This window comes from Salmo salar, unplaced genomic scaffold (genome assembly GCF_905237065.1).
Source record: "Salmo salar unplaced genomic scaffold, Ssal_v3.1, whole genome shotgun sequence".
NCBI lineage: Eukaryota > Metazoa > Chordata > Actinopteri > Salmoniformes > Salmonidae > Salmo > Salmo salar.
In genome coordinates, this window is record NW_025547313.1 from 22,025 (window position 1) to 41,427 (window position 19,403).

General features: G+C 38.8%; 1 protein-coding gene across 1 annotated transcript; it reads left to right on the plus strand.

Moving 5' to 3' along the window:
• Nucleotides 1-10,789: 10,789 nt before the first annotated feature.
• LOC123731773 (sushi, nidogen and EGF-like domain-containing protein 1) lies at nucleotides 10,790-19,381 on the plus strand (the record flags this gene model as incomplete). The annotated part of the gene is made up of 5 exons (XM_045711174.1): nucleotides 10,790-10,993; nucleotides 12,743-12,799; nucleotides 13,056-13,163; nucleotides 18,745-18,834; nucleotides 19,244-19,381. Coding segments are annotated over exons 1-5 (505 nt in total), but the record flags the coding sequence as incomplete, so codon positions are not given.
• Nucleotides 19,382-19,403: the final 22 nt, after the last annotated feature.

A 19,403-nucleotide genomic window follows, 5' to 3' on the forward strand; every position in this document is an offset into this window, starting at 1 on the left:
CGGTACATATTAGATCCTGTATTAGATCCTGTATTAGATCCTGTACATATTAGATCCTGTATTAGATCCTGTCCATATTAGATCCTGTACATATAGATCCTGTATTAGATCCTGTATTAGATCCTGTACATATTAGATCCTGTATTAGATCCTGTATTAGATCCTGTACATATTAGATCATGTACATATTAGATCCTGTATTAGATCCTGTACATATTAGACACTGTATTAGATCCTGTACATATTAGATCCTGTACATATTAGATCCTGTATTAGATCCTGTACATATTAGATCCTGTACATATTAGATCCTGTACATATTAGATCCTGTACATATTAGATCCTGTACATGTTAGATCCTGTATTAGATCCTGTATTACGTCCTGTACATATTAGATCCTGTATTAGATCCTGTATTAGGTCCTGTACGTATTAGGTCCTGTATTAGATCCTGTACATGTTAGATCCTGTATTAGGTCCTGTACATATTCGATCCTGTATTAGATCCTTTATTAGATCCTGTACATATTAGACCCTGTACATATTAGATCCTGTATTAGGTCCTGTACATATTAGATCCTGTACATATTAGATCCTGTATTAGATCCTGTACATATTCGATCCTGTATTAGATCCTGTATTAGATCCTGTACATATTATATCCTGTATTAGGTCCTGTACATATTAGATCCTGTATTAGGTCCTGTACATATTAGATCCTGTATTAGATCCTTTATTAGATCCTGTACGTATTAGATCCTGTATTAGATCCTGTACATATTAGATCCTGTATTAGATCCTGTACATATTAGATCCTGTATTATATCCTGTACATATTAGATCCTGTATTTGATCCTGTACATATTAGATCCTGTATTAGATACTGTACATATTATATCCGGTACATATTAGATCCTGTATTAGATCCTGTATTAGATCCTGTACATATTAGATCCTGTATTAGATCCTGTACATATTATATCCTGTATTATATCCTGTACATATTAGATCCTGTATTAGATCCTGTACATATTAGATCCTGTATTAGATCCTGTACATATTAGATCCTGTACTTATTAGATCCTGTATTAGATCCTGTATTAGATCCTGTACACATTAGATCCTGTATTAGATCCTGTATTAGATCCTGTACATATTAGATCCTGTATTAGATCCTGTACGATTATATCCTGTATTATATCCTGTACATATTAGATCCTGTATTAGATCCTGTACATATTAGATCCTGTATTAGATCCTGTACATATTAGATCCTGTACATATTAGATCCTGTATTAGATCCTGTATTAGATCCTGTACATATTAGATCCTGTATTAGGTCCTGTATTAGATCCTGTATTAGATCCTTTACATATTAGATCTTGTATTAGATCCTGTATTAGATCCTGTATATATTAGATCATGTATTAGATCCTGTATTAGATCCTGTACGTATTAGATCCTGTATTTGGTCCTGTACATATTAGATCCTGTACATATTAAATCCTGTATTAGATCCTGTACATATTAGATCCTGTATTAGATCCAGTATTAGATCCTGTACATATTAGATCCTGTATTAGATCATGTACATATTAGATCCTGTATTATATCCTGTACATATTAGGTCCTGTATTAGATCCGGTACATATTAGATCCTGTTCTATTAGATCCTTTATTAGATCCTGTACATATTAGACCCTGTATTAGATCCTGTTCATATTAGATCCTGTACATATTAGATCCTGTATAGGTCCTTTATTAGGGCCTGTATTAGGTCCTGTACATATTAGATCCTCTATTAGGTCCTGTACTTATTTGATCCTCTATTAGGTCCTGTACTTATTAGATCCTGTATTACATCCTGTACATATTAGATCCTGTATTAGATCCTGTACATATTAGGTCCTGTATTAGATCCTGTTCATATTAGATCCTGTACATATTAGATCCTGTATTAGGTCCTTTATTAGGTCCTGTATTAGGTCCTGTACATATTAGATCCTCTATTAGGTCCTGTACTTATTAGATCCTCTATTAGGTCCTGTACTTATTAGATCCTGTATTACATCCTGTACATATTAGATCCTGTATTAGATCCTGTATTAGATCCAGTTAATATTAGATCCTGTATTAGATCCTGTATTAGATCCTGTACATATTAGGTCCTGTATTAGATCCTGTACATATTAGATCATGTACATATTAGATCCTGTATTAGATCCTGTACATATTAGACACTGTATTAGATCCTGTACATATTAGATCCTGTACATATTAGATCCTGTATTAGATCCTGTACATATTAGATCCTGTACATATTAGATCCTGTACATATTAGATCCTGTACATATTAGATCCTGTACATGTTAGATCCTGTATTAGATCCTGTATTACGTCCTGTACATATTAGATCCTGTATTAGATCCTGTATTAGGTCCTGTACGTATTAGGTCCTGTATTAGATCCTGTACATGTTAGATCCTGTATTGGGTCCTGTACATATTCGATCCTGTATTAGATCCTTTATTAGATCCTGTACATATTAGACCCTGTACATATTAGATCCTGTATTAGGTCCTGTACATATTAGATCCTGTACATATTAGATCCTGTATTAGATCCTGTACATATTCGATCCTGTATTAGATCCTGTATTAGATCCTGTACATATTATATCCTGTATTAGGTCCTGTACATATTAGATCCTGTATTAGGTCCTGTACATATTAGATCCTGTACGTATTAGATCCTGTATTAGATCCTGTACATATTAGATCCTGTATTAGATCCTGTACATATTATATCCTGTATTATATCCTGTACATATTAGATCCTGTATTTGATCCTGTACATATTAGATCCTGTATTAGATACTGTACATATTAGATCCTGTATTAGGTCCTGTATTAGATCCTGTATTAGATCCTTTACATATTAGATCTTGTATTAGATCCTGTATTAGATCCTGTACATATTAGATCATGTATTAGATCCTGTATTAGATCCTGTACATATTAGATCCTGTATTTGGTCCTGTACATATTAGATCCTGTACATATTAAATCCTGTATTAGATCCTGTACATATTAGATCCTGTACATATTAGATCCTGTATTAGATCCAGTATTAGATCCTGTACATATTAGATCCTGTATTAGATCATGTACATATTAGATCCTGTATTATATCCTGTACATATTAGGTCCTGTATTAGATCCGGTACATATTAGATCCTGTTCATATTAGATCCTGTATTAGATCCTGTACATATTAGACCCTGTATTAGATCGTGTTCATATTAGATCCTGTACATATTAGATCCTGTATTAGGTCCTTTATTAGGTCCTGTATTAGGTCCTGTACATATTAGATCCTGTATTAGATCCTGTACATATTAGATCCTGTATTAGATCCTGTACATATTAGACACTGTATTAGATCCCGTACATATTAGATCCTGTACATATTAGATCCTGTATTAGATCCTGTACATATTAGATCCTGTACATATTAGATCCTGTACATATTAGATCCTGTACATATTAGATCCTGTACATGTTAGATCCTGTATTAGATCCTGTATTACGTCCTGTACATATTAGATCCTGTATTAGATCCTGTATTAGGTCCTGTACGTATTAGGTCCTGTATTAGATCCTGTACATGTTAGATCCTGTATTAGGTCCTGTACATATTCGATCCTGTATTAGATCCTTTATTAGATCCTGTACATATTAGACCCTGTACATATTAGATCCTGTATTAGGTCCTGTACATATTAGATCCTGTACATATTAGATCCTGTATTAGATCCTGTACATATTCGATCCTGTATTAGATCCTGTATTAGATCCTGTACATATTATATCCTGTATTAGGTCCTGTACATATTAGATCCTGTATTAGGTCCTGTACATATTAGATCCTGTATTAGATCCTTTATTAGATCCTGTACGTATTAGATCCTGTATTAGATCCTGTACATATTAGATCCTGTATTAGATCCTGTACATATTAGATCCTGTATTATATCCTGTACATATTAGATCCTGTATTTGATCCTGTACATATTAGATCCTGTATTAGATACTGTACATATTATATCCGGTACATATTAGATCCTGTATTAGATCCTGTATTAGATCCTGTACATATTAGATCCTGTATTAGATACTGTACATATTATATCCTGTATTATATCCTGTACATATTAGATCCTGTATTAGATCCTGTACATATTAGATCCTGTATTAGATCCTGTACATATTAGATCCTGTACATATTAGATCCTGTATTAGATCCTGTATTAGATCCTGTACATATTAGATCCTGTATTAGATCCTGTATTAGATCCTGTACATATTAGATCCTGTATTAGATCCTGTACGTATTATATCCTGTATTATATCCTGTACATATTAGATCCTGTATTAGATCCTGTACATATTAGATCGTGTACATATTAGATCCTGTATTAGATCCTGTATTAGATCCTGTACATATTAGATCCTGTATTAGGTCCTGTATTAGATCCTGTATTAGATCCTTTACATATTAGATCCTGTATTATATCCTGTACATATTAGATCCTGTATTAGATACTGTACATATTATATCCGGTACATATTAGATCCTGTACATATTAGATCCTGTACATATTAGATCCTGTATTAGATCCTGTATTAGATCCTGTACATATTAGATCCTGTATTAGATCCTGTATTAGATCCTGTACATATTAGATCCTGTATTAGATCCTGTACGTATTATATCCTGTATTATATCCTGTACATATTAGATCCTGTATTAGATCCTGTACATATTAGATCCTGTACATATTAGATCCTGTATTAGATCCTGTATTAGATCCTGTACATATTAGATCCTGTATTAGGTCCTGTATTAGATCCTGTATTAGATCCTTTACATATTAGATCCTGTATTATATCCTGTACATATTAGATCCTGTATTAGATACTGTACATATTATATCCGGTACATATTAGATCCTGTATTAGATCCTGTATTAGATCCTGTACATATTAGATCCTGTATTAGATCCTGTACATATTATATCCTGTATTATATCCTGTACATATTAGATCCTGTATTAGATCCTGTACATATTAGATCCTGTATTATATCCTGTACATATTAGATCCTGTACATATTTGATCCTGTATTAGATCCTGTATTAGATCCTGTACATATTAGATCCTGTATTAGATCCTGTATTAGATCCTGTACATATTAGATCCTGTATTAGATCCTGTACGTATTATATCCTGTATTATATCCTGTACATATTAGATCCTGTATTAGATCCTGTACATATTAGATCCTGTACATATTAGATCCTGTATTAGGTCCTGTATTAGATCCTGTACATGTTAGATCCTGTATTAGGTCCTGTACATATTCGATCCTGTATATATTAGATCCTGTATTAGATCCTGTATTAGATCCTGTACATATTAGATCCTGTATTAGATCCTGTATTAGATCCTGTACATATTAGATCCTGTATTAGATCCTGTACGTATTATATCCTGTATTATATCCTGTACATATTAGATCCTGTATTAGATCCTGTACATATTAGATCCTGTACATATTAGATCCTGTATTAGATCCTGTATTAGATCCTGTACATATTAGATCCTGTATTAGGTCCTGTATTAGATCCTGTATTAGATCCTTTACATATTAGATCCTGTATTATATCCTGTACATATTAGATCCTGTATTAGATACTGTACATATTATATCCGGTACATATTAGATCCTGTATTAGATCCTGTATTAGATCCTGTACATATTAGATCCTGTATTAGATCCTGTACATATTATATCCTGTATTATATCCTGTACATATTAGATCCTGTATTAGATCCTGTACATATTAGATCCTGTATTATATCCTGTACATATTAGATCCTGTACATATTTGATCCTGTATTAGATCCTGTATTAGATCCTGTACATATTAGATCCTGTATTAGATCCTGTATTAGATCCTGTACATATTAGATCCTGTATTAGATCCTGTACGTATTATATCCTGTATTATATCCTGTACATATTAGATCCTGTATTAGATCCTGTACATATTAGATCCTGTACATATTAGATCCTGTATTAGATCCTGTATTAGATCCTGTACATATTAGATCCTGTATTAGGTCCTGTATTAGATCCTGTATTAGATCCTTTACATATTAGATCTTGTATTAGATCCTGTATTAGATCCTGTATATATTAGATCATGTATTAGATCCTGTATTAGATCCTGTACGTATTAAATCCTGTATTTGGTCCTGTACATATTAGATCCTGTACATATTAAATCCTGTATTAGATCCTGTACATATTAGATCCTGTACATATTAGATCCTGTATTAGATCCAGTATTAGATCCTGTACATATTAGATCCTGTATTAGATCATGTACATATTAGATCCTGTATTATATCCTGTACATATTAGGTCCTGTATTAGATCCGGTACATATTAGATCCTGTTCATATTAGATCCTGTATTAGATCCTGTACATATTAGACCCTGTATTAGATCCTGTTCATATTAGATCCTGTACATATTAGATCCTGTATTAGGTCCTTTATTAGGGCCTGTATTAGGTCCTGTACATATTAGATCCTCTATTAGGTCCTGTACTTATTTGATCCTCTATTAGGTCCTGTACTTATTAGATCCTGTATTACATCCTGTACATATTAGATCCTGTATTAGATCCTGTACATATTAGGTCCTGTATTAGATCCTGTACATATTAGATCATGTACATATTAGATCCTGTATTAGATCCTGTACATATTAGACACTGTATTAGATCCTGTACATATTAGATCCTGTACATATTAGATCCTGTATTTGGTCCTTTATTAGGTCCTGTATTAGGTCCTGTACATATTAGATCCTCTATTAGGTCCTGTACTTATTAGATCCTCTATTAGGTCCTGTACTTATTAGATCCTGTATTACATCCTGTACATATTAGATCCTGTATTAGATCCTGTATTAGATCCTGTACATATTAGATCCTGTATTAGATCCTGTACATATTAGGTCCTGTATTAGATCCTGTACATATTAGATCATGTACATATTAGATCCTGTATTAGATCCTGTACATATTAGACACTGTATTAGATCCTGTACATATTAGATCCTTTACATATTAGATCCTGTATTAGATCCTGTACATATTAGATCCTGTACATATTAGATCCTGTACATATTAGATCCTGTACATATTAGATCCTGTACATGTTAGATCCTGTATTAGATCCTGTATTACGTCCTGTACATATTAGATCCTGTATTAGATCCTGTATTAGGTCCTGTACGTATTAGGTCCTGTATTAGATCCTGTACATGTTAGATCCTGTATTAGGTCCTGTACATATTCGATCCTGTATTAGATCCTTTATTAGATCCTGTACATATTAGACCCTGTACATATTAGATCCTGTATTAGGTCCTGTACATATTAGATCCTGTACATATTAGATCCTGTATTAGATCCTGTACATATTCGATCCTGTATTAGATCCTGTATTAGATCCTGTACATATTATATCCTGTATTAGGTCCTGTACATATTAGATCCTGTATTAGGTCCTGTACATATTAGATCCTGTACGTATTAGATCCTGTATTAGATCCTGTACATATTAGATCCTGTACGTATTAGATCCTGTATTAGATCCTGTACATATTAGATCCTGTATTAGATCCTGTACATATTAGATCCTGTATTATATCCTGTACATATTAGATCCTGTATTTGATCCTGTACATATTAGATCCTGTATTAGATACTGTACATATTAGATCCTGTATTAGGTCCTGTATTAGATCCTGTATTAGATCCTTTACATATTAGATCTTGTATTAGATCCTGTATTAGATCCTGTACATATTAGATCATGTATTAGATCCTGTATTAGATCCTGTACATATTAGATCCTGTATTTGGTCCTGTACATATTAGATCCTGTACATATTAAATCCTGTATTAGATCCTGTACATATTAGATCCTGTACATATTAGATCCTGTATTAGATCCAGTATTAGATCCTGTACATATTAGATCCTGTATTAGATCATGTACATATTAGATCCTGTATTATATCCTGTACATATTAGGTCCTGTATTAGATCCGGTACATATTAGATCCTGTTCATATTAGATCCTGTATTAGATCCTGTACATATTAGACCCTGTATTAGATCCTGTTCATATTAGATCCTGTACATATTAGATCCTGTATTAGGTCCTTTATTAGGTCCTGTATTAGGTCCTGTACATATTAGATCCTCTATTAGGTCCTGTACTTATTAGATCCTCTATTAGGTCCTGTACTTATTAGATCCTGTATTACATCCTGTACATATTAGATCCTGTATTAGATCCAGTAAATATTAGATCCTGTATTAGATCCTGTATTAGATCCTGTACATATTAGATCCTGTATTAGATCCTGTACATATTAGGTCCTGTATTAGATCCTGTACATATTAGATCATGTACATATTAGATCCTGTATTAGATCCTGTACATATTAGACACTGTATTAGATCCTGTACATATTAGATCCTGTACATATTAGATCCTGTATTAGATCCTGTACATATTAGATCCTGTACATATTAGATCCTGTACATATTAGATCCTGTACATATTAGATCCTGTACATGTTAGATCCTGTATTAGATCCTGTATTACGTCCTGTACATATTAGATCCTGTATTAGATCCTGTATTAGGTCCTGTACGTATTAGGTCCTGTATTAGATCCTGTACATGTTAGATCCTGTATTAGGTCCTGTACATATTCGATCCTGTATTAGATCCTTTATTAGATCCTGTACATATTAGACCCTGTACATATTAGATCCTGTATTAGGTCCTGTACATATTAGATCCTGTACATATTAGATCCTGTATTAGATCCTTTATTAGATCCTGTACGTATTAGTTCCTGTATTAGATCCTGTACATATTAGATCCTGTATTAGATCCTGTACATATTAGATCCTGTACATATTAGATCCTGTACATATTAGATCCTGTACATGTTAGATCCAGTATTAGATCCTGTATTACGTCCTGTACATATTAGATCCTGTATTAGATCCTGTATTAGGTCCTGTACGTATTAGGTCCTGTATTAGATCCTGTACATGTTAGATCCTGTATTAGGTCCTGTACATATTCGATCCTGTATTAGATCCTTTATTAGATCCTGTACATATTAGACCCTGTACATATTAGATCCTGTATTAGGTCCTGTACATATTAGATCCTGTACATATTAGATCCTGTATTAGATCCTGTACATATTCGATCCTGTATTAGATCCTGTATTAGATCCTGTACATATTATATCCTGTATTAGGTCCTGTACATATTAGATCCTGTATTAGGTCCTGTACATATTAGATCCTGTATTAGATCCTTTATTAGATCCTGTACGTTTTAGATCCTGTATTAGATCCTGTATTAGATCCTGTACATATTAGATCCTGTATTAGATCCTGTACATATTAAATCCTGTATTATATCCTGTACATATTAGATCCTGTATTAGATCCTGTACATATTAGATCCTGTATTAGATCCTGTACATATTAGATCCTGTACATATTAGATCCTGTATTAGATCCTGTATTAGATCCTGTACATATTAGATCCTGTATTAGATCCTGTATTAGATCCTGTACATATTAGATCCTGTATTAGATCCTGTACGTATTATATCCTGTATTATATCCTGTACATATTAGATCCTGTATTAGATCCTGTACATATTAGATCCTGTATTAGATCCTGTACATATTAGATCCTGTACATATTAGATCCTGTATTAGATCCTGTATTAGATCCTGTACATATTAGATCCTGTATTAGGTCCTGTATTAGATCCTGTATTAGATCCTTTACATATTAGATCTTGTATTAGATCCTGTATTAGATCCTGTACATATTAGATCATGTATTAGATCCTGTATTAGATCCTGTACGTATTAGATCCTGTATTTGGTCCTGTACATATTAGATCCTGTACATATTAAATCCTGTATTAGATCCTGTACATATTAGATCCTGTACATATTAGATCCTGTATTAGATCCAGTATTAGATCCTGTACATATTATATCCTGTATTAGATCCTGTATTAGATCCTGTACATATTAGATCCTGTACATATACTGTACAGTACTGTATAATACTATTTAGTACTATTATACCCTGCTGTATATTTAATTAACTATTTTTTCTACGTGAGAGCAGATTGCACCTTAATACCAGACAGCTGTTAAGTGAAAGAAGTACCCTAATCCAGCTCTGTGATTTAACAGACAATAAAACACTATGCTGTTCCTCTGTACAAAGATGAATAGGAGAGGTTCCTTTGACGTGATATTAATTACTAGCTAGAAATTGTCTCTATTCCAAATCCCATTTACAGTATATCAACTTCCACCTCCAATAGATGCTGAATTTCCCTCTTGACTTCCTCTTGACTTCCTCTTGACTCCGTCTTGACTTCCTCTTGACTTTTTCTTGACTTCCTCTTGACTCCATCTTGACTTCCTCTTGACTTCCTCTTGACTTCCTCTTGACTTCCTCTTGACTTTTTCTTGACTTCCTCTTGACTTCCTCTTGACTCCATCTTGACTTCCTCTTGTCTCTGTCTTGACTTTTTCTTGACTCCGTCTTGACTTCAGTTTTCTCTTCAATTTGTGCACCATGGAGGTAGTGTCAGTGTTCCCTTCCCTATTCCATTTCAAATCCCCACGTTGATGAATTAGGCTTGATATTTTTGTTGTGTTTGTGGATCCATTCCAGACATGGATGAGTGTGTTTCCCAGCCCTGCCTGAATGGAGGACAATGTAAAGACCAGGTGAATAGCTACAACTGCACCTGTCCTGTTGCCTTCACCGGGACACACTGTGAGACAGGTGAGCTACTGACAAAACTCTCCTTCTTTAAAGGGAAGTACTATTCAACTGACTCTGACTCCTTCCCAAATGGCTCTATATTCCTCATATAATGCACTCCTTTTGGGGTGCCCTGTTGGGACTCACCCTGACTTTGATTCTGCCAGTGAATGCCAACCTAGAGAGTATACTTTTTAACATTTTATTTAAAAAAATGTATTTAACTAGGCAAATCAGTTAAGAACAAATTCTTATTTACAATGACAGCCTAGCCCGACGACGCTGGGCCAGTTGTGCGCCGCTCTATGAGACTCCCAATCACGGCCAGATGTGATGCAGCCTGGATTTGAACCAGGGACTGTAGTGACGCCTCTTGCATTGAGATGCAGTGCCTTAGACCGCTGCACCACTCGGGAGTAGACATGGGGTCTTATGGGTCCTGGTCAAAGCAATGCACTGTATAGTGTCAGGTGTTCTCAAAGTGGGGTCCGCGGCAGCCAGATAAAACAATTATACTAATTATATATGCACGTTTTGTTTTAAATTAATATAACTGACAACAGATTAAACTACTTTTGGTCAAGGGATCTGTGGAATAAGTTTAAATTGTGTAATACAATAGAAATACAATACAGGCTCACAGGGATATATCCACAGTACTCTACCAATTATTTATAAAAATTCAACTCAATACCATTCCCCAAAACATTTAAAAAAAATGTTTACATAAATGCACTGTAATTTAAGCTTTAAAATGGCTATGTTATGTCTCTGCCTCATGGAAAAATGTGTAGATTTGCAGGAAATTACCTTTAAAGCTGCAACAACCAAAATTATTTCTACCCCATGGTAAAATGTGTAGAATTACAGGAAATTACCTTGAAAACTGCAAAATTTTCTCTCCAATACCAAGAGGCGGCCCTTTTAAATGTTCTTCCCCAGGCCCGAGACTTGGTTCATCCAGCCATGCACTGCAGACGTCACAGAAAAAGTCCTTGAAGTCTATTTTTATAACACTCAAGTTGTATTGTGATTATGACGGGGGGGGTCACTGATGAATTTAGTATCTGACCCCAAAACGTTTGAGAACCCCTGGTATAGAGAATAGGGTCGCATTTGGGACGCATCATGACTGACCCTGCCAGTTAGCGTCAGCTAGACCGTTTCTCTTCCTCTCTCTCTGTTTTAATTTCCCCTCGTGTTTGGAACAATGGTTCGTGATAGAAAATGTTACCATCGGCGGCCGGTGAGTTCTACTTCCCGCTCTCTGTTTGGCTCCTGTAATAGATTTGAGGGTTTTTCTTTCACTGAGACAGCAAGGCAAGAAACAAAACCTGACTAACCTCACTCTGGGAGAATGAGATGGGTGAGGTTCTGTCACAAAATGGCAACCTATTCCCTTTATAGGTCACTACTTTTAACCAGAGCATTGTAGTGCACTACAAAGAGAATAGGGTGCCATTTGGGACGCATCATGAGCGTGGCTAGGAGTTCTGTGTCAGAGTGACCTGATGGTTTGTTTTAAAGGTTTTTACAGGCGTCGCCTGTTTTCACAGCCTCGGCAACGGTGTGGTTAGCTAATGGCTGAGAGCGGAGGCCCGGGCTCTAAAGAGCAACAACAACACAAAACAGAGAGAAAGAAAGAGCTCCCTTTGTGTAATATTGACATGGTGTAGTAGTATGTGAGGCATTTTCTCCTTGCCTGAATAATTATTAGACTCAACATTTTCCGCGAGAAAGCCCTGAAGCCTTTTGAATTTTCTTTCATAGAGTTGGTGGTGGTCCAGGTGGATTCATCGTTGACTCCTCAAACTGAAAATCAAACAGGTAAAAGCTGTAATAATAAAAACAATGTATTTCTCAAATGAGAGGGAATCCTTTCTTAACCTTTTTACTGCAAACACTTGTTTTCTTACAAGGTAGAGTTCTTGCCTGTTCCGTATGTGTGTGTGTGTTTTTTGTTGTTGCATCACACACTGTATTCCCCTAGCAGCCCTGGTGTAGGCATTTAACCCACATTAGCTGTTATAAATCTGTGTCCAGCCGCATCCTAAAACTTCTATCTTTGTCCTCTGTCTGGCAGTGTCTTGTAAAGGGGAGGGCTGTGAGAACCATCCGACCTGTGAATACATCGGCCCAGGGAACTACAACTGTACCTGCATCCAGGGTTTCTATGGTGACAACTGTGAAGGTAGATACCGAAGCCAAAGCCTCAGCTACAGATGTTGGATCTTAATTTGACCAGTATTGTCACAGCAAAATAAACGTTTAGTCAATAATGTTGCTTGATCGGTGGTTAGACATTTAGCTGGGCAAAATTAGACTAACCGTGTATCAGTGCGGGTTATCAGTGAATTTATGTCAATCATAAAGCTCATCTGCACCTCCTGCTGTGCAGGAAATTCTCAGTAACTAAAGAGTGATCAAATTAAGATCCACATCTGTAAGTAGGCAACTCTAGCTGGACAGAGAGGTGTGATGAGAGGAGGGACAAGCTACAATATTTTATATATTATCCCACAGGTAGTGGACCAGAGTATGCTTTTGCTGAAGACAGTAGGACAGGAAGCTACAGACAAGTAGTGGACCAGAGTCTACTCTAGCTGAGGACAGTAGGACAGGAAGCTACAGACAGGTAGTGGACCAGAGTCTACTCTAGCTGAAGACAGTAGGACAGGAAGCTACAGACAAGTAGTGGACCAGAGTCTACTCTAGCTGAGGACAGTAGGACAGGAAGCTACAGACAGGTAGTGGACCAGAGTCTACTCTAGCTGAGGACAGTAGGACAGGAAGCTACAGACAGGTAGTGGACCAGAGTCTACTCTAGCTGAGGACAGTTGGACAGGAAGCTACAGACAGGTAGTGGACCAGAGTCTACTCTAGCTAAAGAGAGTTGGACAGGAAGCTACAGACAGTTAGTGGACCAGAGTCTGCTCTAGCTGAAGAGAGTTGGACAGGAAGCTACAGAGGTAGTGGACCAGAGTCTACTCTAGCTGAGGACAGTTGGACGGAAGCTACAGACAGGTAGTGGACTAGAGTCTACTCTAGCTGAGGACAGTAGGACAGGGAAGCTACAGACAGGTAGTGGACCAGAGTCTACTCTAGCTGAGGACAGTAGGACAGGAAGCTACAGACAGGTAGTGGACCAGAGTCTACTCTAGCTGAGGACAGTAGGACAGGAAGCTACAGACAGGTAGTGGACCAGAGTCTGCTCTAGCTGAGGACAGTAGGACAGGAAGCTACAGACAGGTAGTGGACCAGAGTCTACTCTAGCTGAAGACAGTAGGACAGGAAGCTACAGACAGGTAGTGGACCAGAGTCTACTCTAGCTGAAGACAGTAGGACAGGAAGCTACAGACAGGTAGTGGACCAGAGTCTGCTCTAGCTGAAGACAGTTGGACAGGAAGCTACAGACAGGTAGTGGACCAGAGTCTGCTCTAGCTGAAGACAGTTGGACAGGTAGAGGTATCGTGCAGAAGACAGTTGGACAGCTACAGTGAAGACGAGAGAGGGACTAGCTAGCTATGCAGCTACTAGCTATCCTGCTCTAGCTGCATAGGAGGGAATGTGTGGACCTTTGTCTGTGAGAAGGTGAGTGTCTGTTCTGTTCTGCTGTGATGATTGATGATGTTAATTATCACCACAGACAGTTATCTGAACCGCGCCCTGTTTACGATGGGATCCTGGGCAACAACAGTCACTTAATGTTGGGAATGATTGCTTTATGGCCCGTTTTATTAGTTTACCAATAAGGGGAAGTGCTGCTTTGTCTAGACTTGAAAGGATATGGGGCCTCTGTGTTTATGGGCTGAAGCTGATGCTTGGTATTTATTCAAGTAGTTTCATCAGACACGGCTGGTATAATATGCCTTGCAGCAAGGCAGCAGAGCTCTGACTCTGGCTGAGTCCCAAATGGCACCCTAGTCCCTACGTAGTGCACTACTTCTGGTCAAAGGTAATGCGCTAAGTGTGGAACATGGTGCTGTTGGGGACACAGCCTCTGCCACTTGCTCCTCCAAAAGATCTTTAATATTATGTCAGGCATTGCTAATTCACGTTACTCCTCACCCTTGAGCTGAAATAACTATCAAGGCTTATATAGACTCTCCTAAATATTCCAAATACTTTCCTGCCTGGCTCACTTGGAAGGCCCTGTGGAAAAAAAGAGCAGGATACTCATAGAGCGAGAGTAGGTCGCAGGAGAGGAAGGAGAGGAAGGAGACAGAGAAGGTAGCAGGAGAGAGGAGAGGAAGGAGAGAGAAAAGGAGAGGAAGGAGAGAGAGAAGAAGAGGAAGGAGAGGAAGGAGAGAGAGAGAAAGTAGCAGGAGAGGAAGGAGAGAGAGAAGGTAGCAGGAGAGGAAGGAGAGGAAAGAGAGAGAAGGTAGCAGGTGAGGAAGGAGAGGAAGGAGAGTGAGAAGGTAGCGGGAGAGGAAGGACAGAGAGAAGGTAGCAGGAGAGGAAGGAGTGGAAGGAGAGTGAGAAGGTAGCGGGAGAGGAAGGAGAGAGAGAAGGTAGCAGGAGAGGAAGGAGAGAGAGAAGGTAGCAGGAGAGGAAGGAGAGAGAGAAGGTAGCAGGAGTGAGAATGAGAGGAAGGAGAGAGAGAAGGTAGAGGGAGAGGGCGGCAGCGTAGCCTAGTGGTTAGAGCATTGGACTAGTAACCGAAAGGTTGCAAAATCAAATTCCCGAGCTGACAAGGTAAAAATCTGTCGTTCTGCTCCTGAACAAGGCAGTTAACCCAATGTTCCTAGGCCGTCATTGAAAATACGAATTTGTTCTTAACTGACTTGCCTAGTTAAATAAAGGTAAAATAAATCAAATAAAAAAAAGAGACAAGGTAGCAGGAGAGGAAGGAGAAAGAAAATGTAGCAAGAGAGAGAAGGTAGTGCCTAATCAACCTCCTAGATCAAAGAGAATGTGGACTTCCAAACACACCCACACTCACTGAACATAGAAAGCCAATGAAAACCTCTCCAGCTAATTAGCAGTCCATTAACCAGGGGCCATAGCTCCATTTTGTTCATGGTTGCAGCCCAAATGGCACCCAGTTCCCTATAGAGTGCACTACTTGGCCGAGGCCCAGTTCCCTATATAGTGCACTACTTGGCCGGGACCCAGTTCCCTATATAGTGCACTACTGGCCCGGGACCCAGTTCCCTATAGAGTGCACTACTTGGCCGGGACCCAGTTCCCTATAGAGTGCACTACTTGGCCGGGACCCAGTTCCCTATATAGTGCACTACTTGGCCGGGACCCAGTTCCCTATAGAGTGCACTACTTGGCCGAGGCCCAGTTCCCTATATAGTGCACTACTTGGCCGAGGCCCAGTTCCCTATATAGTGCACTACTTGGCCGGGACCCAGTTCCCTATAGAGTGCACTACTTGTCCGAGGCCCAGTTCCCTATATAGTGCACTACTTGGCCGAGGCCCAGTTCCCTATATAGTGCACTACTGGCCCGGGACCCAGTTCCCTATAGAGTGCACTACTTGGCCGGGACCCAGTTCCCTATAGAGTGCACTACTTGGCCGGGACCCAGTTCCCTATAGAGTGCACTACTTGGCCGGGACCCAGTTTCCTATAGAGTGCACTACTTGGCCGAGGCCCAGTTCCCTATATAGTGCACTACTTGGCCGGGACCCAGTTCCCTATATAGTGCACTACTTGGCCGAGACCCAGTTCCCTATACAGTGCACTACTTGTGTGGGGCCCAGTTCCCTATAGCGTGCACTACTTGGCCGGGACCCAGTTCCCTATAGTGTGCACTACTGGCCCGGGGCCCAGTTCCCTATATAGTGCACTACTTGGCCGAGACCCAGTTCCCTATACAGTGCACTACTTGCGTGGGGCCCAGTTCCTATAGCGTGCACTACTTGGCCGGGACCCAGTTCCCTATAGTGTGCACTACTGGCCCGGGGCCCAGTTCCCTATATAGTGCACTACTTGGCGGGGCCCAGTTCCCTATAGAGTGCACTACTTGGCCGAGGCCCATTGGCTGGTTGTGAACTATATAGGGGATATGGTGCCATCTCGGACTCACTCCACAAAACTTGTTCCATATCATCAAAGGGAGAAATTATCATTTGGGGTTAAAAAACACTCCAGGTCACATCTACAACGTCTTACACTTGATAGAATGAAACGTGAGAAATTATTACGGGCCGATACCATAATAATAATATATATTTTAAAATAACTGCCCTTCTTCTGGCCCACAAACAAAATCGGTCAAAAAAAGAATCTGTACGATGTGGCCCTCAAGTCAAACGGTTTTCTTGGTTTACAGTAAACAATACACACACACACACACACACAAACACACACAAGCACAATCAGAGCACTCAGGTGTAAAAATCTGCCGTTCTGCCCTTGAGCAAGGCAGTTAACCCCGAACAACAACTACTCCCAGGACGCCGATTACGTAGACATGGATTAATGCAGCCCCCCGTACCTCTCTGATTCAGAGGGGTTGGGTTAAATGCGGAAGACACATTTCAGTTGAATGCATTCAGTTGTACAACTGACTAGGTATCCCCCCCTCCTTTCCTTCCCCATGTTGGCCATCTAACTCCAATGTTGGACTGAGACTGTTGATACTGTTGATGCTGCAGCCTAAAAACATGTGTTTGAGAACAACCCTAAATACTACTATTCATACCAGTTTGAGAACTACCCTAAATACTACTATTCATACCAGTTTGAGAACGACCCTAAATACTACTATTCATACCAGTTTGAGAACTACCCTAAATACTACTATTCATACCAGTTTGAGAACTACCCTAAATACTACTATTCATACCAGTTTGAGAACTACCCTAAATACTACTATTCATACCAGTTTGAGAACTACTTGATACTGTGCATGCCAGTCTCTCTTGGCTGAGAGTTGAGGAAAGACTGTGACTGCGTCACATCCTGTTTTTATAAGAAAAGTTAATGTGTTGGAAATTCCTAATTATTTGCATAGTCAACTTACACACAGCACTGACTAGGTGCTTACCCCACCAGACATATTTCAGTCCCCTGGTCCAGAACAAATTCAAGGAAACTTACAGTATTATACAGAGCCATGAGTGCATGGAACTCCCTTCCATCTTATACAGCACAAGTGAACAGCAAACCTGGTTTCAAACAACCAATAAAGCAACACCTCACGGCACAACGCTTCCCCCCCCCATGTGACCTACTGGTTGTGTTTTATGTACTGACGTGTGACCTACTGGTTGTGTGTATGTACTGACGTGTGACCTACTTGTTGTGTGTATGTACTGACGTGTGACCTACTTGTTGTGTTTATGTACTGATGTGTGACCTACTTGTTGTGTGTATGTACTGACGTGTGACCTACTGGTTGTGTTTATGTACTGACGTGTGCCCTACATGTTGTGATTATGTACTGACGTGTGACCTACTTGTTGTGTGTATGTACTGACGTGTGACCTACTGGTTGTGTTTATGTACTGACGTGTGACCTACATGTTGTGATTATGTAGTGACTGTTTTTCTTTATGTGTCGGACCCCAGTAAGACTAGCTGTCCCCATTAGCGTCGGCTAATAGAGACCACAGTAAGACTAGCTGTCACCATTAGCGTCGGCTAATAGAGACCACAGTAAGACTAGCTGTCACCATCAAATCAACAACCCTATCAGGCGATATCTAAAGTCCCAGCAGGATGTGAGCTCTTCTGTCAGTGGCTTTAACTTTTTGTGTTTTGGACTTTATGCTTTTATAAGATAATAAAGGTTTCCTCTTCTTCTGCTTGTCTCTTCAGGAGAGTGTCTGTGCCAGAATGGAGGGGTCTGTGTGGACCAGGGACCTGTGACTGCACCTCAGGCTTCACCCGGAATCTACTGTCAGTTTGGTACGTATCATAACATCTTGTACACTGTAGATCCAGTCTCATATTCTACTGTAGTTGGTAACAGAAAGACACATTCCTTGTTCATTTCATGGTGTGGATTACACCTTGCTTTCACCGAGGTAGCAGCACATGGCACACAGAACCCGACTAGTAGGCTGGAAGGGATGCCTTGATGGAAGTTTGCCTTGATGGAAGGTTGCCTTGATGGAAGGTTGCCTTTATGGAAGGTTGCCTTGATGGAAGGTTGCCTTGATGGAAGTTTGCCTTGATGGAAGGTTGCCTTGATGGAAGGTTGCCTTGATGGAAGGTTGCCTTGATGGAAGGTTGCCTTGATGTAATAATTACTTTGCAACTCTTGACATAGTGTCACAACATGATGTTTATCTCTCTAACCCCCTGTCCTCCTCAGAGGTGACCCAGACCCCATGCAGTAACAGCAGGCCGTGTCCTGACGGAGGACCCTGTCTGGAGTACGGAGGAACCTACCTGTGTACCTGTCAGACAGGTGTGGCAGACCTAGATAACAAGGACTTCTATCCTCCCTATGGTAAGAGCCTCTGCTGCTGATG